The sequence below is a fragment of the Lissotriton vulgaris genome, chromosome 6 (genome assembly GCF_964263255.1).
Source record: "Lissotriton vulgaris chromosome 6, aLisVul1.2, whole genome shotgun sequence".
NCBI lineage: Eukaryota > Metazoa > Chordata > Amphibia > Caudata > Salamandridae > Lissotriton > Lissotriton vulgaris.
In genome coordinates this window covers 757,280,000-757,304,445 of record NC_141694.1, presented here as the reverse complement: position 1 = coordinate 757,304,445, position 24,446 = coordinate 757,280,000, and the positions used below count along the sequence as shown (strand labels likewise).

Genomic DNA, 24,446 nt, shown 5'->3' with positions numbered 1-24,446 from the left:
TCCACTCCTGCTCAAGCTCCCCAAGCATTAACGTCTTTCCTAAAGACGAGATACTGCACGGGCCATGTAACTTTTTTAATACTATATAACTAATTTTCATCTAACATCCTTTTCATGCAATATTTTACTCCATCCGTCTCCATTCCCCTCTGTGAAGCATTCTTCCCTATGTAGAGTTCAACTCTATGTACTATTCCACTCCATTATTTTTCTTGCAACATTCTCCTCCATTAATCATTCCACGCCATGTATCAGTTCTCTTCCTACAGTGTTCCAGCCGACATACCATTTCTCTCCATGTAAGGCTCTACACCTTGAAATATTCCTCAGGATTCAGAAGTGACTGAAGTGAATATTTAATTCCATTCCTCTTCGCGTAACATCCAACATCACATACCACTCTCATATTACATTCCACTTTAAATTATATTTCACTATACTCTTTAGTATTACACTGTATGCTCCATTATATTCCGTAGTACATTTTTTCTGAGACAAACAATATTCTCATGAAAAATTGCTCTCAATTTATCCTTAATCTCTGCTTAATCCTCATCGCCATATAACCTTCCGATATGCAGTATTCTCTGTGTGCAGCATGCATCCACCCAGTGAATGGTGTCATAATACAGCCTGCTGCTAAGGGCTATATGTTAAAGGCCCTGAACCCGAGTTATAGGCCAGAGCTACAGACTAGGACCTATTACGAAGGTGAGGGCCTCTTACAACTGGTATATCTCTAGGCAAAAGGGCTATAAGGCCATTGGAACATTCTGCCCACTAAGGGTGGAATGTTCTAAATTTTTAAGGAAGAAACCAAGACAAACCATGGAATGTTGGAGCAGAAGACTTATACCAGCCATTATAAGCCTGGGGCAACTCCATTGTAATAGATCTTAAAACCCAATCAGAAGTCAAACACGTGTTCTCGAATGCCTGTTTTTGGTGATCGTTAGAGGTGCAGGACTGGGTAAAGAGAATTGTGTTTTTCTCTACACTTAGATGGCCCATTTAGCATCCCTCGAGTCAACATTCTGCTCCATACAACAATTTGTTCCTTGCACCTTTCGGCTTCCCGCACCATTTTGTACTTCAAGTCAACCCTCTCCAGGTACTATTCTGCTCCTGCATCGTTCCTCTCGGTGCAACTTTGGTCTCTGTGCAGCATTTTACACGAACATTCTACTCGTATCACATTTCGTTCTGGGCAACATTGTGTACACTCTGAGCAACTTGGCTACAGAGGCCTGCAGAATGTAAAGGTTGTGGTATTTATTTAGTGCAAACCTCACCGGAATGCAGGAATGCTGGACAGGGTCAAGAGTGATAGGGTAGGTGGCTGGTTTGTGGATTGTTTATGCGGAGTGACGTGATGATCTCAAAAGCGATGAGTCCGACTCTTTCCTGAATTGTAGTAGCCTTGGGGCAACCAGTTGTTCCACATCCTGGGCGCATGGAATAAAAAGACCTGCTGCCTTTTTTTTGTTTTTTAAACACTTCTTAGTCTACAGAATACACACATTTCTACAGAGGGTGCCTCTGCCCGCTCACAGAGGGTGCCCTGACCCACGTGGGTATCATGCCCGTTTCCTAACATACAGATTGCTCCGTTTGTTAATATTCATTCTTATAAATTGAGGGGCGAACGATAAAGGTTCGGCTCTCATTGAAGTCGTCTTGGAGTTTGGGCATATTCTGGTCAAGGGCTAGTACTGAATTGGATAATAATAACCATTGAATTTAGAGGGTTGTTAAGCTGCAAGACCATGATTAAAATGGTGCACACACAAAGCATGTGCCCAAGCGGCCACACACCCAGCGTTTATAAATGTTTATTGGTGGCAGGGTTTTTTTTTTTTACTCTATAGCCTATGTAATCTTGACCTCTGTGGCTCTCACTGTCAACTAATGATGCAACGACACCACAATGTCTCGTGACAACACAAGCGGCACGTTAGTATGCAAGCAAGCTCATAGCGGGCTAGTTTCAGCACTGGGTGCAAACGCCCATCTCCCCGGGCAGCGGCACTGTAATGACCGCGCTGGGGATGTCGAGCAACGTGCTGCGCAGTGAGGCCTAAGGACGCCACGTGCCCAGCCCGCGCGAGGAAGTAACGGAGAGACACCGGACTGACACCGCCACCTAGTGGCAGGTCGAGGAACGGGTTAGAGCCAACGCATTTCAGTCGTCCTCCAGTCTTCCAATCGGGCAGGTCTTAGTTTTTTAGTGGGCGCCAGAAAACAATGCAGTGTAAACAATTCTGCTGTGAATGGCATGACGGAAAAAACAACGTCCCGGTTATCATGGAGACGTTTGGCTTTATCCTGTGGTGTGCCATTTTCGCTCTGAGTTGCCTACTTGCACTACATTTTTGCTGACTGATTTCCTGTTACCAGTAGGGCAGTGAACTCAGTCTGCCTTCAAGCTGCGTCGGACAATCTTACGTTTACTTTTACGCTCCCGATTTCTTTGCTGTGAGGCGGTTTCCCTGGCCCTGACACCGTGTAGGGTAGTGATTGCGAGTGGGATGTGAGTGGTACCGGGGCAGTGGGCAGTTCCTTCCCATTGACCACGGAAGACAATGTACTTTGAATGGCCATTCTTTGAAGTTGTCAGAGCAAAAGCCACTACCACGTGACCAAGACATTGTTCTGCGCAGACAGGAGGGGGCCTTTATCTGCATAAGAATGACCTGTTTCACATGTATTTTTGTAGGCCCGCAATAACTCTTGAGACCTGCGTGTTTTCACACGCTGTTTAAATGCAGAACTAAAACTGGTGTTTAAGTGAATGTTCGCAGTAAGAAAGTGAATTTGAGACTTGTATGTATTTAACTCTAACCACTGGTATCTGTTATAGATTTTTGTACTTATTACCATTCTTATGTGAGCTTAGGGTTTATCTGTTTGTATCTTTTATGTTAGTCATGTACTCTGAAGTCTTTAAGTAATGTAACTGGTTCTTTTCTAAAGCGCTCTGACGTGCTGTATAAAAATGCATGAATAAATAATTAAGAAATCTGGGCCTGGTTTACAGGGGAGCTTGTGGACCCAAGTAGCGCAGTCATAGAATAATACACACCTTCAGGGATAGTTTCAACGCTTCGTCAGTGGTAGTAAGCGCTATATAAATGCAATTTCAAATACAAACTTTCCCGCCATTCTGAATTATACATCCTGATTAACAAACCGGCTTTCATTTTTTTAGAGCAACATTAATTTACGACTGCACAGGAGACACCGTTGTGGTGGATCTTACACACACATAAAAATAGGAGGTGGGGGTGGGGCATGTAATGAGTGGGCTTTTATGAAACCAGGCACCATGGTGCAAACACCCAAGGATTTACCCCTTTGTGTTTATTCCCAAATATTTTGCATGCGGTTTCCTACCCGTGAAAGGCAAATTATACTACTTCTGATTATGGAAGGAAGCTTTGCTCTCACTTGGTGGAAAAGGGGAGGATTCATTCTCATATTTCTTTGCACATGGATAAGGGTTTATTTATTCATAGGCAAATATTTTCCCTATGCATAATAAAGAATGGACATTTGCAAAAGCAAATTTTCACATAGTGTTCTCGTATAGGTTTTTAATATTGAGAGTACATTTTTGGATGTAGATCTCATAAACATATACAAATGTTGTACATGTCCGCATGTTCTCTGGAATCAACAATTCTTTGGGAATCCATCAAGGTTAGAAAACTACTCCTTCAGTAGGTGGAATCCTACAAGATTGGATTTCCGTTTTTTTTTTTGTTTTAACCTGTGGTTTGTGAACCGGGCGCAATGTGTCATGTAGATTCCGCTAGGTGTATGGTGTGAATGCACAGATGAATAGGATTAAAATTGAGGTTTATTGGCTTATTATTCAAGACCATAGTAGAGACGCTGTATACATTAAAAATTCATGAAATTAGATTGAGTAGGTATGGGTGAAAGCATTAAAGTAATCTTTTTAGTCCTGAACAGGCCTGAAAAGTGAAATATTTGTCAAAGGTTTTACAAATAGATTGCAATCTTAAAAACTTTAACAGCTCCATTCAAATAAATGTACTGTCTAAACTATTCAGAAACATAACAATCATGTCTAGTATTCTTTGATAAATGCTCGTGTTTTGGGGGCTAAATTTGGTGGCAGCGGGTAAGAAAGGTAGTGAGTGGGCACTGACGCAGTTAGGAAAGGCTGTTGACATTGGTCTTTTACTAGAAATCCTACCAATTACCGCCATTTGGAAAATCCGCTGAATCGATTTCCCTTTCTTGACCAATTCTTGGGCTTTGCAGCTGTGTGAGAAACTGAAGAACACACATTCTACTGTTGTACAAAAAAAGGACCTTACAGAAAAGGTAAGGAATGTAAGCAGTAGGGCAGGACTGTTGCCCTGAGGTGATGTTAGTTAATGATAAAATCATACTTTTTAGGTTTAATTCTTGAAAACCTAATTAAAATGTAGGTTGTACAACCCTCAGGAAGCATGCCTGTGAATGCAGCGTCTCTTTAATTAGAAGATCTTTCTAAGCGCAGGCACAGTGCCCCATGAGGTGATTAGTACGTTTGGGTGTACCATTTACAATTTCTTTTTACGCAGTACATGCTTAAGGATATTGAGTTGTTTTCAAGGCACATTGCAGCCAAACACATTATACAGTTGAACAGTGCTAGCGTGAGAGGTGTGCCCTAAATATGCAGTGCCGCCTGCAGGGTATCAAGTCAGTATCCCCATCTCATCATGTGCAGGGTAGTTAAACCTGATTGCAAGATGTGCTCTTCTTTTTCACCATGATAGTAACATATCCCGCCAGTATGGAAATTCATTACCTTTGAATAGCTTCCTACTAGATTAGGAAAGATCCGATAACTTAAGAGTTAAAACCTGGAGTGCAAATAGTTCTGCACTTGTTCCTTTGTGATCATAAATACCTCAAATACATTGTCAATAATTATTACAGTACAAATGTCTCATACCAACCTTTATCATTGGAAAGCATCATAGAGTTGGCTATAAAGAGAAATATTTTAAATAATGTGATGCTTTTCATGGACTTTTTTTCTTTTGGTAAAAGCAAGAGAAATGTATTTGAAGCATATAGATGTAATTAATACTGTTCTCCATCTTAAAGAAAAAAAGATAAACCATTTTTCTGACCCGTTACGTTGCATCGGTCTGGTTCAGCTGTCATTACTGACCCGGTCACCTCTAGGCGGCCACACTCGCTCTTGTGTTGCTAAACAGAATTTTGGCCTTGACTACAATGTTTGCTGGATTGTTAAAGAGGTTCATTGCTTTTGTGGTTTCTTCATTTATTGACTATTTTCTCCCATATAATTTTTTTTTATTGACTTTTTTTGGCTGCCGAGTGTGACTAAAGGCAAAAAGATAATGAATAAGATTTCAATATGTTTCTGATGCGGTTATTAAAGGAGTAGAAATGGTGCACTACTTACAAAAGATCCGATTTTGTACCTTCCGACCTATTGCAAATTAATGAATGATACAGTTTGATAGCCTGGCAGCACATTTGCTTTCAAACAAACAAAAAAATACTGCATCTTAGTTATCAAATCAAAACTTGTGTTGCAGAAAAGTCAACTTTTGTTCTTTATTTACAGTGGTTCGCTGTCAGACAGGCGGTTCGTGTTTACCTCTAATGGTAAGAAAATTAATTTTTCCCAATAGATGCATTTCTATTCAGCACTCTTGATAAATGTATATCTTACAATATAGATCCTAAAAAGTTTTCAGCGATAGCTGTGAGGAAGCAATTCAAAACCATACCTCATTTTGGTAAAACTTGGAGGTAAATTAGTAGTTCTGATTTTTTTTTTTAGGATGCAGTACACCCCAACTTACGGAATTTGGAGTCAATTCAAGTAGCAGGATCACAGCCTCCTCTTCTTGGGAGTCCACCAATGCCAATGGAGAGGTTGTCCGGTGGACTCCAGCCGAAGCGCTGTTCCAGAACCAAGGCCCATCCTGGGCTTCCAATCCCAACACTAACGGAGAGTGGCTGGAAATAGACCTGGGGGAGAGAAGAAGAATAACAGGTAAAGTGGACAACTGGAAATTGAATAGCTAACATTCTTGATGTACTAATTATCCTGCATATTTTATTCATCTAAAATATTTTGGTTGATAGGAAGGAAAGTTACTATCATAAAGGTAACACAAATGACGCCATTTTGTATAGTGGCAGTTTAGATGATATAAATTATACAGCATTAGCATGGCCAAGGAGCATCACTTCTGTGCTGTAAATGTAATTGTTTTCAAGGATACATCTTTAGTTCGACTATTCTTGGCCATGAAAGGAAAAGTAGCTGGGGCTCTCAGTGGACTAATTAAGTCCACTAGCACTTCAAAGTATGGTTGTCTAAAAAAAAAATACCTTTCTGTTAAAAACCAAGCCTCGGCCTCTAACCGCGCCTGCCCATTTTGAGACCTTTTGTGACATTGTTAAAACCATATATATGAAGTTCAAGCGAATGAAGATCTTGACAATATGGGTATGCTTTCTGTGCAATTTGTGCCCTTACACATCTCTTTCTGTGATTTTGGCTTAATTTTCCTTATAATTCCATGTCTAAGAAATGAGAAGCCTTCAGGCACAGCATCTAAATTTATGTTGCTTTGCTGACACCTGTATCTATCATTGTCACCAAACTCTCTATGTGTTATAGAACCCTACATTTGTGCTACCAGAAAATATGACTTTGGTTGATAACTTATATAAAGTGTTCAATGAGCATGCACTGTACATAGAAATATATCTAATAAATTGTTGGACATGCCAGGTTAGGTACAATACAAAACCACACCTGTGTAGGCATTAGCTACCTTTTATTCTCTCAAGAAACCTAGCAAGTCTCCACGTTTGTGTACCATAGACCAAAATATCCAAGTTCAAGGCCAACACAGAGGTGTTTATGGGCCTTGTTTTCTTGGTGACCCACTATAAATAGACCGGCCACAAGGACTATATATCTAGGTATTGGATTGGAAGGAAACTCCTTGGCTTTTCCAGAACCCGTGGCAATCAGGTGATGTTGAGACAAAGTTGACTGGCACACAGTCATGTTTTATGCCGCTAAGTGTTGTCATCTATGAGTATGCCCCCTCGTGGGGCCCGTTGGGCATTGCAGCCCGATGATGAGGCATGCCGCCTCTCGGGGTGTGTGAGGGCCCTTGCTCCTAATAGAAGCTACTCCACTTCTATCCTTACTCCCTTGTGGACACTTGGTACATTGTCCTTCCTTACCTCCCCTCCTGCTTCCGCTAGGAACTGCATACCCCTGTTTTCGCCACTGTTACAAGGGGCACTTATGCTGGACCTGTCAAGCCTCAATCCCTCTCCTTGTGATTCAACTTTTTAGATACACTTCAAATTGTCCTATGAGTTGTCTAGGGCCTACACTAGGACTGACTTATATTTATTAAATAGGAAGGTTTAGGCTTGGCAAAGTGGTTATTTTGCCAGGAGGAATTGTCAGTTTAAAACTGCATCCAGGCTACAAATGACAGACCAGAGACATATTTGGAAGGGCTATGTCAGTGGGTGGAACAATAAGTGAATTAAATATGCCAATCGGGTGTAAGACAATTTGACCACATTTTAGGGAGTGAGCTCAAGCAGTTTTGCACTGGTTAGCAGTGGTAAATTGCACAGTGGTCTAAGGCCAACAAAAACAAATTGGGGTAAGGCAAAAAGTTTGGGACAAGACCACCCTAAGGCTGACTGGTCTAACAGTAGCCAATCATAGGGTTCACAAATTGCGACTGTCTAATAATTATTTGTTGGATAAGTCGTTTTGCGGCCCCCTACAAATGGTGATTTTGTGATGCAACCTATTATACATAGGTCGCTTCAAAAAATCAGTCACATTCCTAAAAGATGGTCTGGAATTTGTGACCTCAGTTTCCTTACATACTATTAGTACACATGGTGTCACTGCTATTTTTTGGGTTATCTTCTGTGTGTGTTCCTTTTCCTGCTTGCATTGAAGTTTGTTTCATGGACGTTTCATCGTTGTAGAGATTTTCTAATGAGATAAGAGGGGCAGTCTCACCTGAGCCTGTATATACTTATTGACTGTATAGGTCAGTGTTCATTTAATGTATTTTGTGGGGGTTTGCTTGTGTTTGTCTCATTGTCTCTGGGGATTAGTCATTGTATCTTGAGGGGAGGCCACCTAACCACTCGTTGATTTTTGATTGAGCATGGTTCAACCTGGGTCTGAACTCTATGAAGGGATACTCTTTTTCGATTTTAGCACAAGGATATTGCTCCAACAAGCAACCCACTGTTGATTGTAGCCCCCTCCCACACCTTTGATGGAAGCTTCTGAGTGACCATTTATTCCTTCCCAAAGCTGACGAAGAGTAGGGCAGTCCATACTTTGTGGAAAAAAAACCTGCATCTGTGTATCCACATTTAGGACATGATGAATGTATTGTTTTGGACATTCTGTGAAGCCTTCCAGGAGTAAGCTAGGTCTGTGCAGAAATCTAAGTGGTGTGTATTTGAATGGTAAGTGTATTCCGAGTTTATCTGCTTATGTTGCTATATGTTTCCATTCTGTGCAATTGAGCTCTTTGACCAGATCCTCTTCCCATTTCCTTTTGATGTCATTAAGGTTGTTTTTTTCTAATGTTTATAGGTCCTTTGTATAACTGTCACTTAATTGCTTCCTGAAACACATACTGTACACTAATTTTAGCACCTTGTGTTTTGGTGGTTTTTGTCTGTCCCTCTCCAACCATCTGAAGTGTCTTCTTAAACATATTATAGTGTAAGAACAGCCACTCCACTCCCCACGGCAGCCTGTCACTCTCAAGCATACTTTGTAAAGAGCTAAGATTGCCAGCCTCATAACAATCCCCAAAACCTCAAGTCCACAGTAGTCCAAATGTACAATTGTTTGTTCATGAAATTGACCTTAATTGTGGTAAGTCCTATTAAAGGAAGCTAAGAGACCTGGATTCGGATTGTCTGAGTTTTATTGTGTTCTTTTCCATCTTTACACTGTTGTCACTAGCAGTTTTGGGCAGTTGTTGGCATGTAGGGTTATCTCTATAAATAGGTATTTTAGTTTTCCATCCCTGATTTGTGCATCTGTTAGTTATGTGTTGGCCATATATGTATTTTCTCAATCTACCTGGCTACGCTTTGTAGTTGTGCCACCATGCAATGCATCTTAAAATCTGGTGACCCCCAGACCACCTCTTCCTTTGGCAATACTAGTTTATGCAATGCCACTGTGTGTTTTTCTGTGATCATTATCAGGTCTACTAGCAGCACATTCAAGTCCTTGGGGAATTCAGATCAGCAATGAACTAGAGATATAGCTCTTTGGTTGTAGGACCATTTCGTCCAGGGCTATTATTATTATTATTATTAAAAAATTGTATAGAGCGCGTAGTCACCCGGAGGTATCCCAGCGCTAAAAATCCCTACACCAGTGGGGGGGGGGGGGGGGGGGGGGGGGGGGGTAAAAGAGGGGTACAGCAATTTTGGACAGAAGCAATTTTAAACAGAGCAAAAAGAAGTGGTTAAAAGTTGTTTTAAGGAAACAAGTGGGTTTTGAGTCGTTTCCTGAATCGTAAATAGTTTGATTCTTTCCTCAGGTCTCGAGGAAGGGCGTTCCATAGGCGCGCTGTGTGGATCGAGAAACGTCTTCCACCCGTGCGGGCTTTTTTGAATCTGGGCACGGTGATGAGGGACTCCATGTCCGATCGGAGAGATCTAGGGGCTTTATAGGGTTGTATGAATTTCCTCAGAATGGGGGGGCCCTGATTCTGCACTAGCCTATGAGCCAGGCTTAAGGCTTTGAATGTTATTCGTTCTCTCACTGGAAGCCAGTGAAGGAGCTTCAGAGCAGGTTTGGCTGAAGCTCTGGCAGGAGTATGTGTGAGGATCCGGGCGGCAGCATTTTGAATTTTCTGCAGTTTATTTAGGGTTGCTTCGGGTGCGCCCAGGTATATAGCATTGCTATAGTCAAGCCTGGACAGAATAAGGCCTTGGATGAGAAGTCTTTGCGATGTGGGTGGAAGGAGGGGCAGGATCTTTCTCATCGCTTTGAGTAGGCCGAAGCAGGTGCCTGCTACTTTTTTGGCCTGCGTAGTAAAAGAGAGATCTGTTTCAATCCATACTCCCAGGCTTTTTACTTCCTGTTTGGGAGCAGGGGGGGGGGCCCAGACAGGGTGGCCAGGTGTTCAAAGGGAAGGTACATCCTTTCTGACCCAGAAGGAGAATGTCAGTTTTAGAACCATTCAGCTTTAAGGCTGAGTTATTCATCCACCCTTGGATCTGTGTCAAGCAGTTGAATAGATCCGCTGGCTGTTGACTAGGGTGGGAAAGGGAGACAACTAGCTGTGTGTCATCCGCATAGCTGACAATGCTCACTCCGAACGGAATGACGACCTCCTCCAATGGGGACATATAGACGTTAAACAATGTGGGGCTCAGGGAGGAGCCCTGAGGCACCCCACATTGGAGGGGTGTATCGGAGGAGCGGGTGTTATTTTCCCAGATCTGGAAGGAACGTTGGGCCAGAAAGGAGGAAAGCCAGGATAGAGCGGTGCCTTCTACTCCTACCTTCTTAAGCCGTTTGACCAGGAGTTGGTGGTTGACGGTGTCGAAGGCCGCGCTCAGGTCGAGGAGGATCACTGCCACTGATCCTCCCTCGTCTAAGAGCGCTCTGGTCTCCTCCACTGCAGCCAGGAGGGCGATGTCAGTGCCCTGTCCTGGGCGGAAACCTGTCTGCGAGTTTTTTAGCAGATTATTAGATTCAAGAAACTGGGAGAGTTTCTTATTCACCAGTTTCTCTGCAACCTTGCTGGTCCCAGGGAGGAGGGATATTGGTCGGTAGTTGGCCAGTTCTGCTACGTCTAAGGAGGGTTATTTTAGCAGCGCCTTAACGACTGCCGTTTTCCAACTAGGGGGGACGACTCCCTGTTGAAAAGAAGCGTTGATCAGCTGGGTGAGGGGGGGATGATAATGGGAGCGACTTCTTTAAGGGTTCGTAGCGGGGCGGGGTCCCTAGGAGATCCGCTTTTGATGGATGTGAGCGTAGTCTCTACTTCTTCGTTGGTTATTTGTCCCCAGGAGGTTAGGCGAGGGGTGATCGAAGTATCGGGGGGATCGTCGGTTTCGCTCGAATTAGTCGGAGGGATGGAGTCCAGAATTTTTTGGATTTTTCCTTGGAAAAAGCTGGCTAGCTGATTACATTTTTCCTGATCTGCCTTTGGATCTGGGGGGTTTCTAGGGGCGGTGTCGGGAACCTTAAGGAGTTCTTTGAGGATGGTATATGTTTCTTTACTTGAACAGGCCGCTTTTTCGATTTGTTCCTGAAAGAATCGACTCTTTGTTTTGTCGATCATAGATTTGTAAGCTGATAAGGAGGTGGAGTAGGCGTCCTTATTAGCGTTGGATTTCTCCTTCCTCCATGACCGTTCAGCTCTCTTGCAGTCCTGCCGCAGCAGCTTGAGCTCTGGGGTATACCATGGGGCTGAGGGTATACGTTTATTGTGTCTGAGGATGGAAGTTTTGGGGATAAGGGTGTCGAGGGAGGAGGTGATCCAGGAGCAAAACTGTTCATCGGCCGTTATGGCGTCGGAGGAGAGCACTGGGGTGGTATTAGCGAGGATGTCCGACCATTCCGATGGGATGAGTTTGTGCCATCGTCTGTCAGTGACTTTGGTTTTCCCAGGCTGGGTGGTCACGATAGGGGCCTCCCATGAAATGGGGACTAAGAAATGATCAGTCCATGGGAGTGGCAAAGGTGGACTGGTGGTGATATTGGCATTGGTAAGGACGGGATCTAACAGGTGTCCCTTGTCGTGGGTGGGCTCCTTGTTGACTAACCTGATATTAAGTGACAGGAGGTCCGCTAGTAGGTCCGAGGCAGACCGGTCAGTGGGATCTGTAAAGTGAAGGTTCAGGTCGCCCACGATGAGGAAGTTGGAAACGGAGGCGGCTAGTTGAGAAGCCGTTTCGGTGACTGCATTGAGAAATTTCTCAAGAATACCTGGAGGCCGATAGATCAGGAGTCCCGAAAGGGAGTGCGTCGGGGAAGACTGAAGGGAAAAGTGGCAGCTTTCGGAATTATCAATTTGGGCGTCACTCGTTCTGCAGGTAAGATGTTCCCGGTAGATTATGGCCAGCCCACCTCCTCTACCTCTTGGTCTATGGAGGGTTTGGATGAGGTAGCCTGGGGGAAGGGCGGATACGGCGTCCGCATCGGTGCTGTCAGAAAGCCAAGTTTCTGTAAGAAATAGTGCACCCAAGCCTTGGTCTTGGATCATCTCGTTGATTTCGAGTGCGTGCTTGGGGAGGGAACGACAGTTGAGAAGACCTAGTTGTAATCTAGGATTGGCTGTGGTCTGGATGGTTGGATAACAACGCGTACAGCTTGTGAAGGGTTTATCTGTGTCGTGAATGTAACGGCAACCTAGGTTTTTTTCGGGTCGGAGATTCAGAAGCGTGTCTGCTGTATACATCAGGCGACTGAGGGGTAGATCTGGCAGAGTCCCTGGGCCTGGGTCCGTCCGGGCACAGACGGGCTTGCCTTTGGCGCGCCTGCGGCGCGCCTACGGCGCTCCCGCTGCGCTCGTCCGCTGCGCGTCCTGTGTATGCACATTTCTAGGGCAAGGGGGGCGTGGCCTCAAGTGGGCGTGGTCAGCGAGCACGCCTGATCTAATGGCGGCCGCTCGAGTCTCGAGAATAGCGCAACAGCGTTTGCTCCGCTGTGTGCTACAAGAGGGTTTTGCTGTCTTGTCAGCTAAGGTTTAAGAACACAGTGCTGGTAAGTACAGTGACACCACACAGTGAATACAATGATTGGTATGTCCCATTACCAATAACTGAGTGTTTTTGAAAACGTTATGAATTGCTTCAAGACTGTTATTATTTTACCAAGATTACCATTTCTCATGTCCACATCTGCTTGAAACACATGGGCTCTCTGATAAGTGTCTGCAATTCCCACTTAATCGCTTGTTCCATTATTGACAAGGGTATTTCTGTTTCGCCTGGCGTAAGTGGGAATACGCAGGTCTTAGCCCAGTTTGTCTAGTCCTTGTATCCTGCTGAATTCCCTGATTCCTTTGTTACTACTGCTTCTCCAGTCTTGCTGTCTCGTAGGAATAGTAATAGATCATCCACATAGAACAATATTGTGGAATCCATTACTAAGTGGAGTGTCCTCCATATGTCTACTCGCTCCCATTGCAGCAACTGACCGTTATATGGCCAGTGCAAAAAAAGCATTTGAGACAGTGGGCATCCCTAATTGTTGTCCCTATGGCATGTAGCGGAATCTTTTGAAAGCTTGCACAAGACCGACCATACTGGGTCACCCCCACGGTCTTTTGTTCATAAAAGAGGATATAAAAACTATCTGAAAGTGTTTGTATGAAGGAAATATTGGAAGCTGCAATGTGTGGTACATCAGTTGTAATGTTAAATTCAAAGTTATATTCACCATGAAAATATGCAGCTCAAAAAGTCTTCTGCAGTCTTGTATTGATGAATTTTACACTGGAATGAAAGCGCAGATAGACACTTCGAGCAGAGCAAGGCTCACCCAGGAACATTAGTCATCTGCCAAAAGTCTAATGAAGTTCGTGTTTTGTGCCGTATTGAAACCTGTTCTGTAGAAGCACAACATATAAAACACTTTTGATAAAGAAAGTGCAAAGGTTAGTTAGCTGCTAGGGCAAAGTATTACCTTAATCACCATACCAGGTTTTGGATCTACATGTACATGTACTTCACAGAATCAGAGCATAGAGCTCCGCTTTGACAGGCGAGTGTAAGAAAATGGATTAATATTTGATTGGGTGACTACCCACCTCAAGGAATAATCACAACCCTTGTTAATGTGAACTGCTAATGGTACTAAATAAGCCTGACCTCAACGTTTTGGTAGCAATGACACAGAGCAGACAGGCTTCACTTTGAGGCAATATGTAAAGTATTTATGCAGTGCCAATACAGAAGTAAAGTCACAATGCTAAACAAATAGAGCAAATGCTATTGAAGAGAACAGCACCAAAATGACAAAAGTCCAAAGAGGGGAACCAGCGATATGGATTTTGAAACTTAAGTAAGAGTAGCAGCAAGAAGCTCAAGCTCAAAGTGTCAATGATAGTCAATGGACACAGTAGACTTTGACCTAGGCACAATTTGGCACTGACCGCGGTGGCGTCTGAGTCATATACACCAACCAGAGTCGTCCTGGTCAAAGATTTTTTACCTTCTGACTTTAGTCCTTTATGTAATAATCCCCCACAGGAGTGCACTTCTGAAGCCCTCCGGAATCTTGGGGTAGATACTTAGAGACTCATTGGGTGTCCGTTTCAGAGGAGTCATCCCTGCCCATTCAGGTCCGGCTATTGTTTGCTCCTGGGAGGTGCTTCTCAGATTTTTCACACATATTCAAATGCTAATTACTGGCTGATAGAAGTGGGAGGGTACATACAAATTAGCCTCCTGGTTGAGAAAAGCTAACTTTCGAAAAGTTACTTTTCACTAATATTTATTAAAAAGCCGACTTCACCATTCAATGGGATATTAATAACTATTAAAAATAGTTGTTTGATTACTATTCTAGCTACTCCTGTTCTCGAGATACAGTGTTAGAATTTTTAATCTGTACTCTGGTTTTCTGCATAGTAGAGCTAGGCCTGCCACAGTGAAAATAGCTTATGGCTGCTGGTCATTGTAAACATATGTTAAGATTACATTTTAAATTGTCCTACTTTTAAATACCAGGAAATTTGTCTTGTGGGCCACAAGGCCTACATGGGGTGGTTTATTTATATTTAAAAGTTAGGCTAGAATAGTATTCCTGAGCCATGTTTTACACTGCCACAGTAGTAGATGACACTGAAGCTGCCGCAGTCCACTACTGAAATATAACTTGCAGGCAGTGGATACATGTTGTACTATATACTGTAGACTTATAGGCAAGGTAAATAAACGAGTTAGGAAGATGCCACTTCGGCCATGTTTAAAGGATTAAAGGAGGCACACCAACACTATACCACTGGCTATCAGGGTAAACTGCATGGAGTTCTTAAGCCAGCAAAAATATCAAGTCCAGAAAAATGTGGAAAAATCAAGGATGACCTTGCAGTAAAGTAAGATTTCCTACAGGATGAGACTTTGATTGGTGTGGTGTGCTTGTCAGTGGCGAGGGCTGTGGATTGTGGAACTCATTTTCTTTTTATTACACACATTTAAGAAGCTGCTTACTCAGTTGGTGACACTATTACCCATGTTGTAGCTGAACAAATGGACATACAATATTCAAGACTCTGGAATTGAATGTTTTTTCGTAAGTGCTCCTGTAGCTTTGTTATACCAGTCCTTATTACTGTGAAAGTTTGCAGTGCTAAACCAAGGATACATTTGCTGCTAGCTACTGATGTAACAATGAAATGAAGTGTACTTTTGTATAAAAACCAAAAATAACACTAGAAACCTCTTCTTTTTTAAAAGGAATTGTTACCAAAGGATCCACAAAACGAGATTTTATTTTTTACGTGCAATCGTATAAAGTCCAGTTTAGTAAAGAAGGCTTGAAATGGAAGACCTATAAAGACACCCCAGGCAGCGATGAAAAGGTAAGGAACCCACAATGATTTTAGAACAACGCCTGCTGGCGGGCACCAATCAATAGTAGGCTCCTGGCAGTGCAAGCGACTGTTCAAGTTTGGTTTATACTTTGTTAAAGCAGTTGTTGAAAACGCTATTCTGAGAAGTCCTTAGAATGAGAAGACCGATGCCATATGTCTAAATATTGTTTAAGGCAATGCAAATGAATTTGTAAACAATTTTTTTAAAGTTGTTTGGATATTTCTATGGTGCAGTATATTGCAAATGCCCTGGGGTGCCTAACCAGGTACTTGTTAGAAAAGGTGAATGTGATTTGTCAATAGCTCCTGAAGTGTAGATTCTTTGATTGTTTTAAAGAGGTGCAATATGAGATCTCTTTGATAAACACCTCAAAGAAAAGTTTTGCTGACTACAAGTTGATTCCCCTGTGGAAGAGATTCATAAATGTATGGTGGGAGGTGGGAAGGGAACCCCATGTTTGATTAGCATTGAAGTCTTTCAAGTTGAAGGGTTTGAGCTTAGAGGTGTATATGGGAGCCTTGTTATGTAGTGATCGATCCCTGCTCAACTCCATGCTCCATGAATTTTACGAGGCCACGTGCCTCATATTTGAGCAGCCCGCTCCCACTGGCCCGCCTTTGGTCCCCCCGTGTTTGGGAGAGGCCCCTCCTGGATCTACATCTCCGGCTCTAGCACCAGTCGGGTCTCACGGATCCACAGATTGATCTGGTTCGGCGCCAGTTGTAGCTTGTCGACCTTCCTCAGCGCTGGTCCGTAGTTGGGTGCTTCTGGAGGCACCATCTCCATTTATATCCTTGACTCTGACACAGAGCTGGGGGGGGCTTTAACCAACGCCGACTGGAGCCATGCCTTCGAGGCCATACCCTGAGCAATATTTGTATGGCCTAGGACTCTGAGAGGAATTGTATGGGTCGCTGGACCTTGACGAATAGCAACATGGACTGGTGTAAGGATATGGCAGACCCCAATGGACTGGATACTTCTCCAGATACTGGCATGCTTTCTTCCCCTAACGTGGCTACAGAGGAGGGAGCTTCATTCAAAAATGTGTTGAAGAGGTTGGCTGAGGTCCTGGACTTTAACTTGTCCTCAATGACTGTCAAGACTCACTGATGTCCTGCTTTGGACCTGTTCCAAGCCTAAACACAGGGGGCACTGGGATCAGGACAATAGCCTGCCTCCATTGCCCCAGAGTGGACCCCAATTTGTCATGTAACACCCTACCCCGTAGAGCTTGGTGGTACAAACCTCCACTTACCAAGGAAATCTTGGCACATTCCCAACCGAACCCCGGGATTCCATATCAAAGATATGCTGGACAAATTAGACAAGATAATTTTTTTTCCACCAGTCTGGTACTGTGGTCCAGGAACACTGCATGCCTTTTGGGACGATTTTCTCACTCTCTTTGGGATATGGTTGCACAGGTGCTGCTAAAGGTCCCGGAGGAGGCCTGGGCCTTACTCTCCCAGGCTGTTGCGACAGGAGAGATGCAGCTAAGTTATCCATTTGTTGTGGGCTTGACACCGCCGACTCACTGGGCAGAGCAGTTTCGTCGACAGTAGCCCTACAGCACCACGCCTGGTTGAGGACGTCTGGCTTTTTTGGAGATGTCCAAACATCACTTATGGACATACCCTTTGATGGCTCCCATCTTTTCGGAGACAAGGTGGATTCAGTGCTGTAGCGCTTTAAGGGCAGCAGGGTTATGGTCAGGGCCTTGGGCTTTTCAATGGCTCCTCGTCACCCCAAATCCACCATTCGCTCCTTTCATCTCCACGGAAGGGTCTTGCAGCTGCGTCTGTAGCCCTCCTGTCACTGTGGCATACAAGCTTTTTCGTCTCTGCATGGCAGAGGGCGCAGTTCCTATATACCCCATGGGTCAGGCATCCAGAGGTTGAGCCAGTCCACCACTACCCCCCAGTTGCAGCCTCCAAACCCTTATAGTCTGCCCTTTTACCATCATGGGCAGGATCTGCCATCACCTGCTCCACTAGCGGTCTATAACATAGGACCGCCAGGAAGTGATGCCTTTCTCGGGCAAGGAAGCCATAGAGCGAGTGTCGCCACTAGAAGTAGGTTGTGGTTGCTATTCCCTCTACTTTCTGGTGCCCAAGAAGGACAGAGGTCTTTGTCTTATCCTCGACCTGCACTCTCTCAATTTCTTCCTCAAGAATGAGAAGTTCAAAATGCTCACTGTCTCTCTGGTCCTGTCTGCCCTGGACCCAGGAAACTGGATGGCTGCATTGGACCTGCAGGATGCTTATTTTCACATTCCTGTCCTGGCTGCCCACAGACATTATCTGCAGTTCACAGTGGGCCAGGAGCACTTTGTTTGTCGTGCTGCCCTTTGGCCTTACCAGTGCCTCTCGGGTATTCACCAAGGTGATGTGGTGGTTGCAGCTCATCTGCGGAGATCAGATATGTTATTCTTCCCCCTTTCTCTGAATGAAGGAACCAGTGAAAAAACAGAAAATATGGATACTTGTTGCAATTTTACTTCCACACCGTAGAAAATTCAGCACTAGCAAAGCAGCTACTGCTGTGTGAATAAACAATTATGGCATCAGCTTGACAGTGCTCTACAGAACCTGTGGGGCGAGGATGTGCACGGGGAGCGTGAATGGAATGAGTGACGGAGATGTCAGCCATTTGATATAAAATGGAGTTGAATACAGACAGATGGCCTAACTAAGACAGATCAATAACGTCAATAATTTCACTTCTATTCATCATAAGAAATTTGTTTCAGTTGCAGTTATGTTAATTCAGTCAATATACAAAATATAAACCTAAAACAAAATGCTTCCAGTGCTTAACATGGAAATAGCATATGCCCTCGAGGGAAGTGTGGTTGTGCATGTTGAAAGGTAAATGGTGCCCTATTTACAAATCACTAAAGTTTGGGGTGCAAGAAGTACTCCATGTTAAATGGGGTGAAGGCTGGACACAACTTATGTGGGTTAAAGAGGTATGTTTTAAAATCGGTTATAGATAAGGCTCACGGTTTTCTTTTTATACAGATTTTTAAAGGTAAATACTAACAATCAATCAATTTTCTTGGTTGTTTTGTTTTTTAAATATGGAAAAATAAGAAAATAGGTTTTCTTCTGCTCAATTCTCACTACTGTCAATCATGCATGCTGGCTTAATCACTATGCAGACTGAAGAAGTAAAGTTAAAAAAAAAAGGAAAAAGGTTTCCTGCTGAAGCGTAAATAACAAAACACATAAGATGATGTACAGAATGTTGCACAATGGCAAAACATTCACCCCCCCAGTCACAGATCTGGGTTTAATCCATCGTTATTTTGCTCACCAAGCCACCCCAGTTCAGACATGGCCATATGCAAATCAGTCTTGACCCTGTGCCTCATGGGAACAGTCCAGCCCGAACTGCCAAGTCATGTCCTCCCTGGACCGGAATCAAGCATCCTAGGACCGGTTTCTGGCTATCCGCCTTCATCAGCCAGGATAGCTTGACTCCAGTGGCGTAGTGAGCACGGGACCCATGTCTGGGCATACCCTTCCCACATAGGGTGAACAGCAAAACACACAAGATGATTGACGGAATGTTGCACAATGGTAAAACATTCACCCCCAGTCGCAGATCTGAGTTTAATCCATCTTTAATTTGCTCACCAAGCCACCCCAGTTCAGACATGGCCATATGCAAATCAGTCTTGGCCCTGTGCCTCATGGGAACAGTCCAGCCCGAACTGTCAAGCCATGTCCTCCTTGGACCGGAATCAAGCATCCTACGACTGGTTTCTGGCTATCAGCCTTCATCGTAAATAACTGCAGCAGTAAAGCTGTTGAAGCTGCTCTACTATGAAAATGATTTCAGATGACTGTATTTTACTGTAAATATCAAACTCATTGGTCATTCAAACGTGAGTAAACATTTGTATGTGAAATAAATGTGGAAATATATCCATTGCACCTTCATTTTTTTTACACTAAGCACAAAATAATTATGGATAAATACAGACACTAAAAAAAAGTCAAGCCGGGAACCCTGGTTATGGCAAAAAGCTAAAGCCATTTGCAATAAATCTGTGAGTCAGTCCAAAGTTTCTGTTGACAGCAGATTTTCCACTAGTGGCTATCTAGGCTTGTGCCTGTGTAAAAGAGTTGTAATTCAGAGCTATAGGCAAATTATACATAGCAGGGACATTTAAAAAAGTAAGGGTGATTATTTCCAGAACTTCTCTGAAGATTTGAAGGCATTGCAGATAGTTGACTGAAGTAGAAATTAGGTTTGTCCCATTTAGAATTTGGTTTTGTAAGAATGGCTTCAAGGGTGTATGCCATTGCGCCAATCTCAGGAAAGATTTTACTGAACTACAAAGGGTTGCCCATAAGGTCTGGCAGAAGGTGTCTTTTCACTTGCAAATGTATACATGTACAAAATAACTGTGCAAGTGAAGTCTTTAGGAGTATAATCCCTTTAAGGTGAATAGAAAATTGGCAACAGGTAAAGCGTGTTGAACTACTTCAAGTCCACAAACCCTCTAGGAAGTTGTCACAATAATACTATGATGTTACTAGTGATGTAATTTGAGATGTCATCAGTCATGTCATCATTGATGTGATTTAATATGTCCATACATACCAACATTTTAGAAGAGGAAAGTTGGAGATTATAAAAAAAAATATCCGGGTGAATGTATTTTCCCCATGGACTTCTGTTCAACCAGAGGCAATTTCTGACAGGAGGTGGGCAAAATTAGGCCATTTTTTGGCTTAAAAAATTGGGAATCTCCCACCTGATTATGGTCTGTTGGCATGTATGCATGTCATATGAGAGGTTCTAAGCAGTGCATGGCAGGATCACAAGTTATAGTTAGCTCAGTAAATTATAACTGGTGAATATTGTCTTTTATTTTTATTTTTTTCAATGTTAGGTATCTTATTTCAACACCTAAGTATTATGTAACTAAACTCTTTTTTGTTTAGTGAATTTCTGTTATTAAAAATCGTATTAAGCCAACTCCCCTGCTGTGCCCGACCTTTGACCCTGCACAGCAGGAGATAGACAACAGGGCCTGGTCTCTGGCCAGGCTCTGCGCTCAACCCCTGCTGCAAGCAGCCAACGACACGAAAGGCATGAGCAGTTGACTACCATGCCTGATTTCCGGCCAACCCCAGCACCCAAAGGGCAGCCAACCAACTGCTGCATACGGTCCTCTGGCCAGGCACTGCACCCATCCACCACAAACACTTAACCCACAATTTGTTTTTGTTTTTATTCTTTTCATTTTTTCAGGTACTGCTGTACCTGCCGCTTGTGCCTACCCCCCCACCCCCGATGGCACCGCAGTACCATGCAAGGTGGAGAACTGGTACCTCATGGGAGGGTAATTCAGTTTACCACGGTAGTGCCATGGTTCTCGTAGCCCAATCCTTTTTTCCTTTTAAGTTTGGTCCCGGGTGGATGGTGAGGTGCCTCTGGTCCCACTCCACAAGGGCCTGTGCATCAAGGTGTTCCCTACCCTAAACCCTTATGCCTATTTTGAATAACTTTTTCAGGACACAGTGGCTGAGTTCCCAAGTCCTATAAAGGCATTTTCTTCTAATTTGCGGCAAGCCAATCCTATCACTCAGATCTACATGACCTGTTCCGCGCTGCCTTAATGGCCGATGGGGAAAAAAGCTGCCTTGGCTAATCAAAAGACCCTGTTAAAAAAAAAATCAGTACTATGGGAGTTCTGTGGGACCAAATGTCCAGATATACCTATCTTTTTTAACTCCTTCATGCCCAACCTGAGCACCTCTTTAAACACAAATTTTTCAAGTGGCTGAATGGATTAACACGAAATCACAAAAAGTACGCTATCTGAGTAAACTTACATTTTTTTTTGCCAAATTTGGTGTAACTCTGTTCCACCATTTCTTTCTGTATCCTAGAGCAAAATGTGCTATGGGAGTCAACAAGGAAAATCAACAGTTTGGGGCTCTCCTCACTATTTTCCTTTGCCCTCGCTAGACAGATTGGTGCAATACTTCCCATGAAGGCACTGAAGCTTTTGAAACTTTTTTAAGGAAGTATTGTGCAGATTTTTCGAACTGCGCCAACGTTTTAGCAAAACAAAAAATGCTTACACTATGTAAACCTTGTCCTACCTGTAACTAGACAGTGGTGTCCACTCTGTGTGTGGTGGCATTTGCATACATGTGTATTTACCTATATATACTCACTTAAAAACCAAAGGTTAAAGTAAAGTTATAGTTAGATGATTATGTCAGAGACAATATTAACGTCTGAACAAAAAAAAAGAAATTCGCCAGTTATAGTTAGCAGAGTTAACTATAACTTGCGCCTCACCATATATTGCTTATGACTACCCATATTACATCACTCATGACATGTTCTATGACATAATTTGACATCACTGATGACAATTGATGACATCATCCAAGCTTCTTTTGTACACCTTGTACTATAAACGGATATAGCATTAGAGCTATGAAAGTAAATGCAAAAAAGATCAGAAGAATCTGAAACATTATTACTGCTATTTTTGCATTAAAGGGGAGGGTATGACCTCCCTCCCAAGCCTTATTAGGCCCTGGGGATCTCATCCACAGGGCTACTGCTTAGTGCATCAGTGTGGGCATGGAAACAGATCTGAAGTCTGCTTCCAGCTGGCGGGAGCATTTTTAAAGCTCCCACCGGCTGGGAGAAGAAATTGTGTATGCTCCCACTTGGAGGGATTTTAAAAAATGCTCCCACCAAGCGGGAGCAAACACAACTTTCCCTGTCTGCGCTGGTGCAAGCGGGGGGGAAACACTATGTCCCAGGGGTGGCCTCTCTTGGATATAGCATGTGAGCCAGTGCTGGGCTCGGTGGGCATTCCTCCTCCCCAAATACATTGAATTTGGCCCAGGGGATGGGCTCAAGGCTTGTCATGGCTCAGTAGGGCGTCTGCGCGGCCCCCTCCAAATTTTTAGAATTTTCAGCACAGGGGTAGGCTCCGCAGGGCCTCTGATGGCTCAGGGAGGGGGCTGCGCGTCCCTCCTCTCCTTATACATTAATTCTGGCCCCAGGGTCGGACTCCCCGGGCTCTTTACTCTCCCGGTGAGTGGGGCCACGCAGCCCCCTTCACTTGTATGGCCCCAGGGATGGGCTTAACTTAATGTATGCCGCCTGGCCGCCATTATATTTCCGGATCCCTCTGGGTCACTGCAGTTTTTGTAGAACTGAAAGCGTCCCCTTTCTCTAGGGAACGGCCCTCTGGGCACTGCTTTAAAGGATCAGGACGATCTCTCCAATGTTAAGACTCTTTGTTCGTCAATTAATTTTTCAAAACTTCATCAATAAAGTTCATCAAGTTTTTGAATTTTAATAAATCATATTCATGACTTTCAATGTCATATTTCACATCCAAGACATTGTTTGTGTTTTTAAAACCATAGAAACACTTGAAAAGGCATGTTCCCAATGCATTTCGTGCCCATGACAGGCACTTCATCAGGGGAATCTGTTAATAAATAATAAATCACTATGAGGGTCCACGACATAGAATAACTGTTGTTTCATGTCACAGTCTAAACAGGCAAATCACATCTAAACAGTATCGTCGTCAGTTTAAAGAATGATAGCACATCGTTTGCAAAAAAGTCGTGAAAATCGTGAGTTGATAACATAGCGCCATGAGCAATAAAATGAAACCTCAGCGTGTAACTTTATGTGCCTAAAGTGAGAGATAAAGCCTAACACCCATAAAGGTGCGAGAGAAAACGCATTGTTGCTGTTACTTTCAGTTGTATAGGAGTTCCTCGTCGAAGATGATTAATCGGGGTCCCTTTAATGATGGCATGGCAATTGTTACAATTATGGCATGGTATTGTGCCCTTGAATACGTCATGGTTAACTATCTGTATCCGTTTTTTAAGCAAATTTTGAATGTTCTTACTGCGAGTATATGCAAATCTTGGTTGAGCTTGAAAAATTTCTTTGAAGTCTGGTTCATTCGATAATGTTGTTAATGTTAATGTTAAAAGCACACCAAAATCCTCAGAGAGACGTTGTTATTGTATCGACATATTCCACCAAGAGTCATGCATACAAGCAGTCTATCCTGAGACATTTGGTTGATCTTATCGAATGAACCAGACTTCAAAGGAATTTTTCAAGCTCAACCAAGATTTGCATATACTCGCAGTAAGAACATTCAAGATTTGCTTAAAAAACTGATACAGATAGTTAACCATGACGTATTCAAGGGCACAATACCATGCTATAATTGTAACAATTGCCATGCCATCATTAAAGGGACCACGATTAATCATCCTCGACGAGGAACTCCTATACAACTGAAAGTAACAGCAACCTGTGATTCTATGAATTTAATCTATCTGCTCAAGTGCCCATGCGGACTGGTCTATGTGGGCAAAACCACAAGGAAGATTAAAACACGAGTAACGGAACACAAAAGTATTATAAGGACTAGAAATGAGAAATCGGCTATCGCTGCACACTTCAATGATTTATAGACACAACATTTCTCAATTACAGTTCATGGTACTTGAAACCATTACCAACATTGGCAATCAAGATGTGAACAGAAGACTGTTGCAAAAAGAGACTCAATGGATATACAGACTTGACTCTCTGAAGCCCTATGGGCTCAATGACCCCTTGGAACTCTTGTGTTACCTGTGAACCTTACAACAAGTAGTGATATATTGTGAAATTTTGAAATCTTTGTGATGATGTGTTTATTTCACCATTTTGTTCCGTTTTATTGATTCTGTCTTAATGATGCGGTTCAGGGATCACTCCGTTTTATTTATTAA

The 24,446-nt window shown here is 43.3% G+C and overlaps 1 protein-coding gene across 1 annotated transcript in view; it reads left to right on the top strand.

The window, feature by feature from the left end:
• The window catches only part of DCBLD1 (discoidin, CUB and LCCL domain containing 1), a 258,277-nt gene that overhangs the window by 204,543 nt on the left and 29,288 nt on the right, over positions 1-24,446 (top strand). The window contains exons 7-9 of the mRNA XM_086926742.1: positions 5,618-5,658; positions 5,837-6,052; positions 15,508-15,632. Of these exons, the coding sequence (XP_086782868.1) occupies positions 5,618-5,658; positions 5,837-6,052; positions 15,508-15,632 (382 nt within the window). The remainder of the gene's footprint in view (positions 1-5,617; positions 5,659-5,836; positions 6,053-15,507; positions 15,633-24,446) is intronic.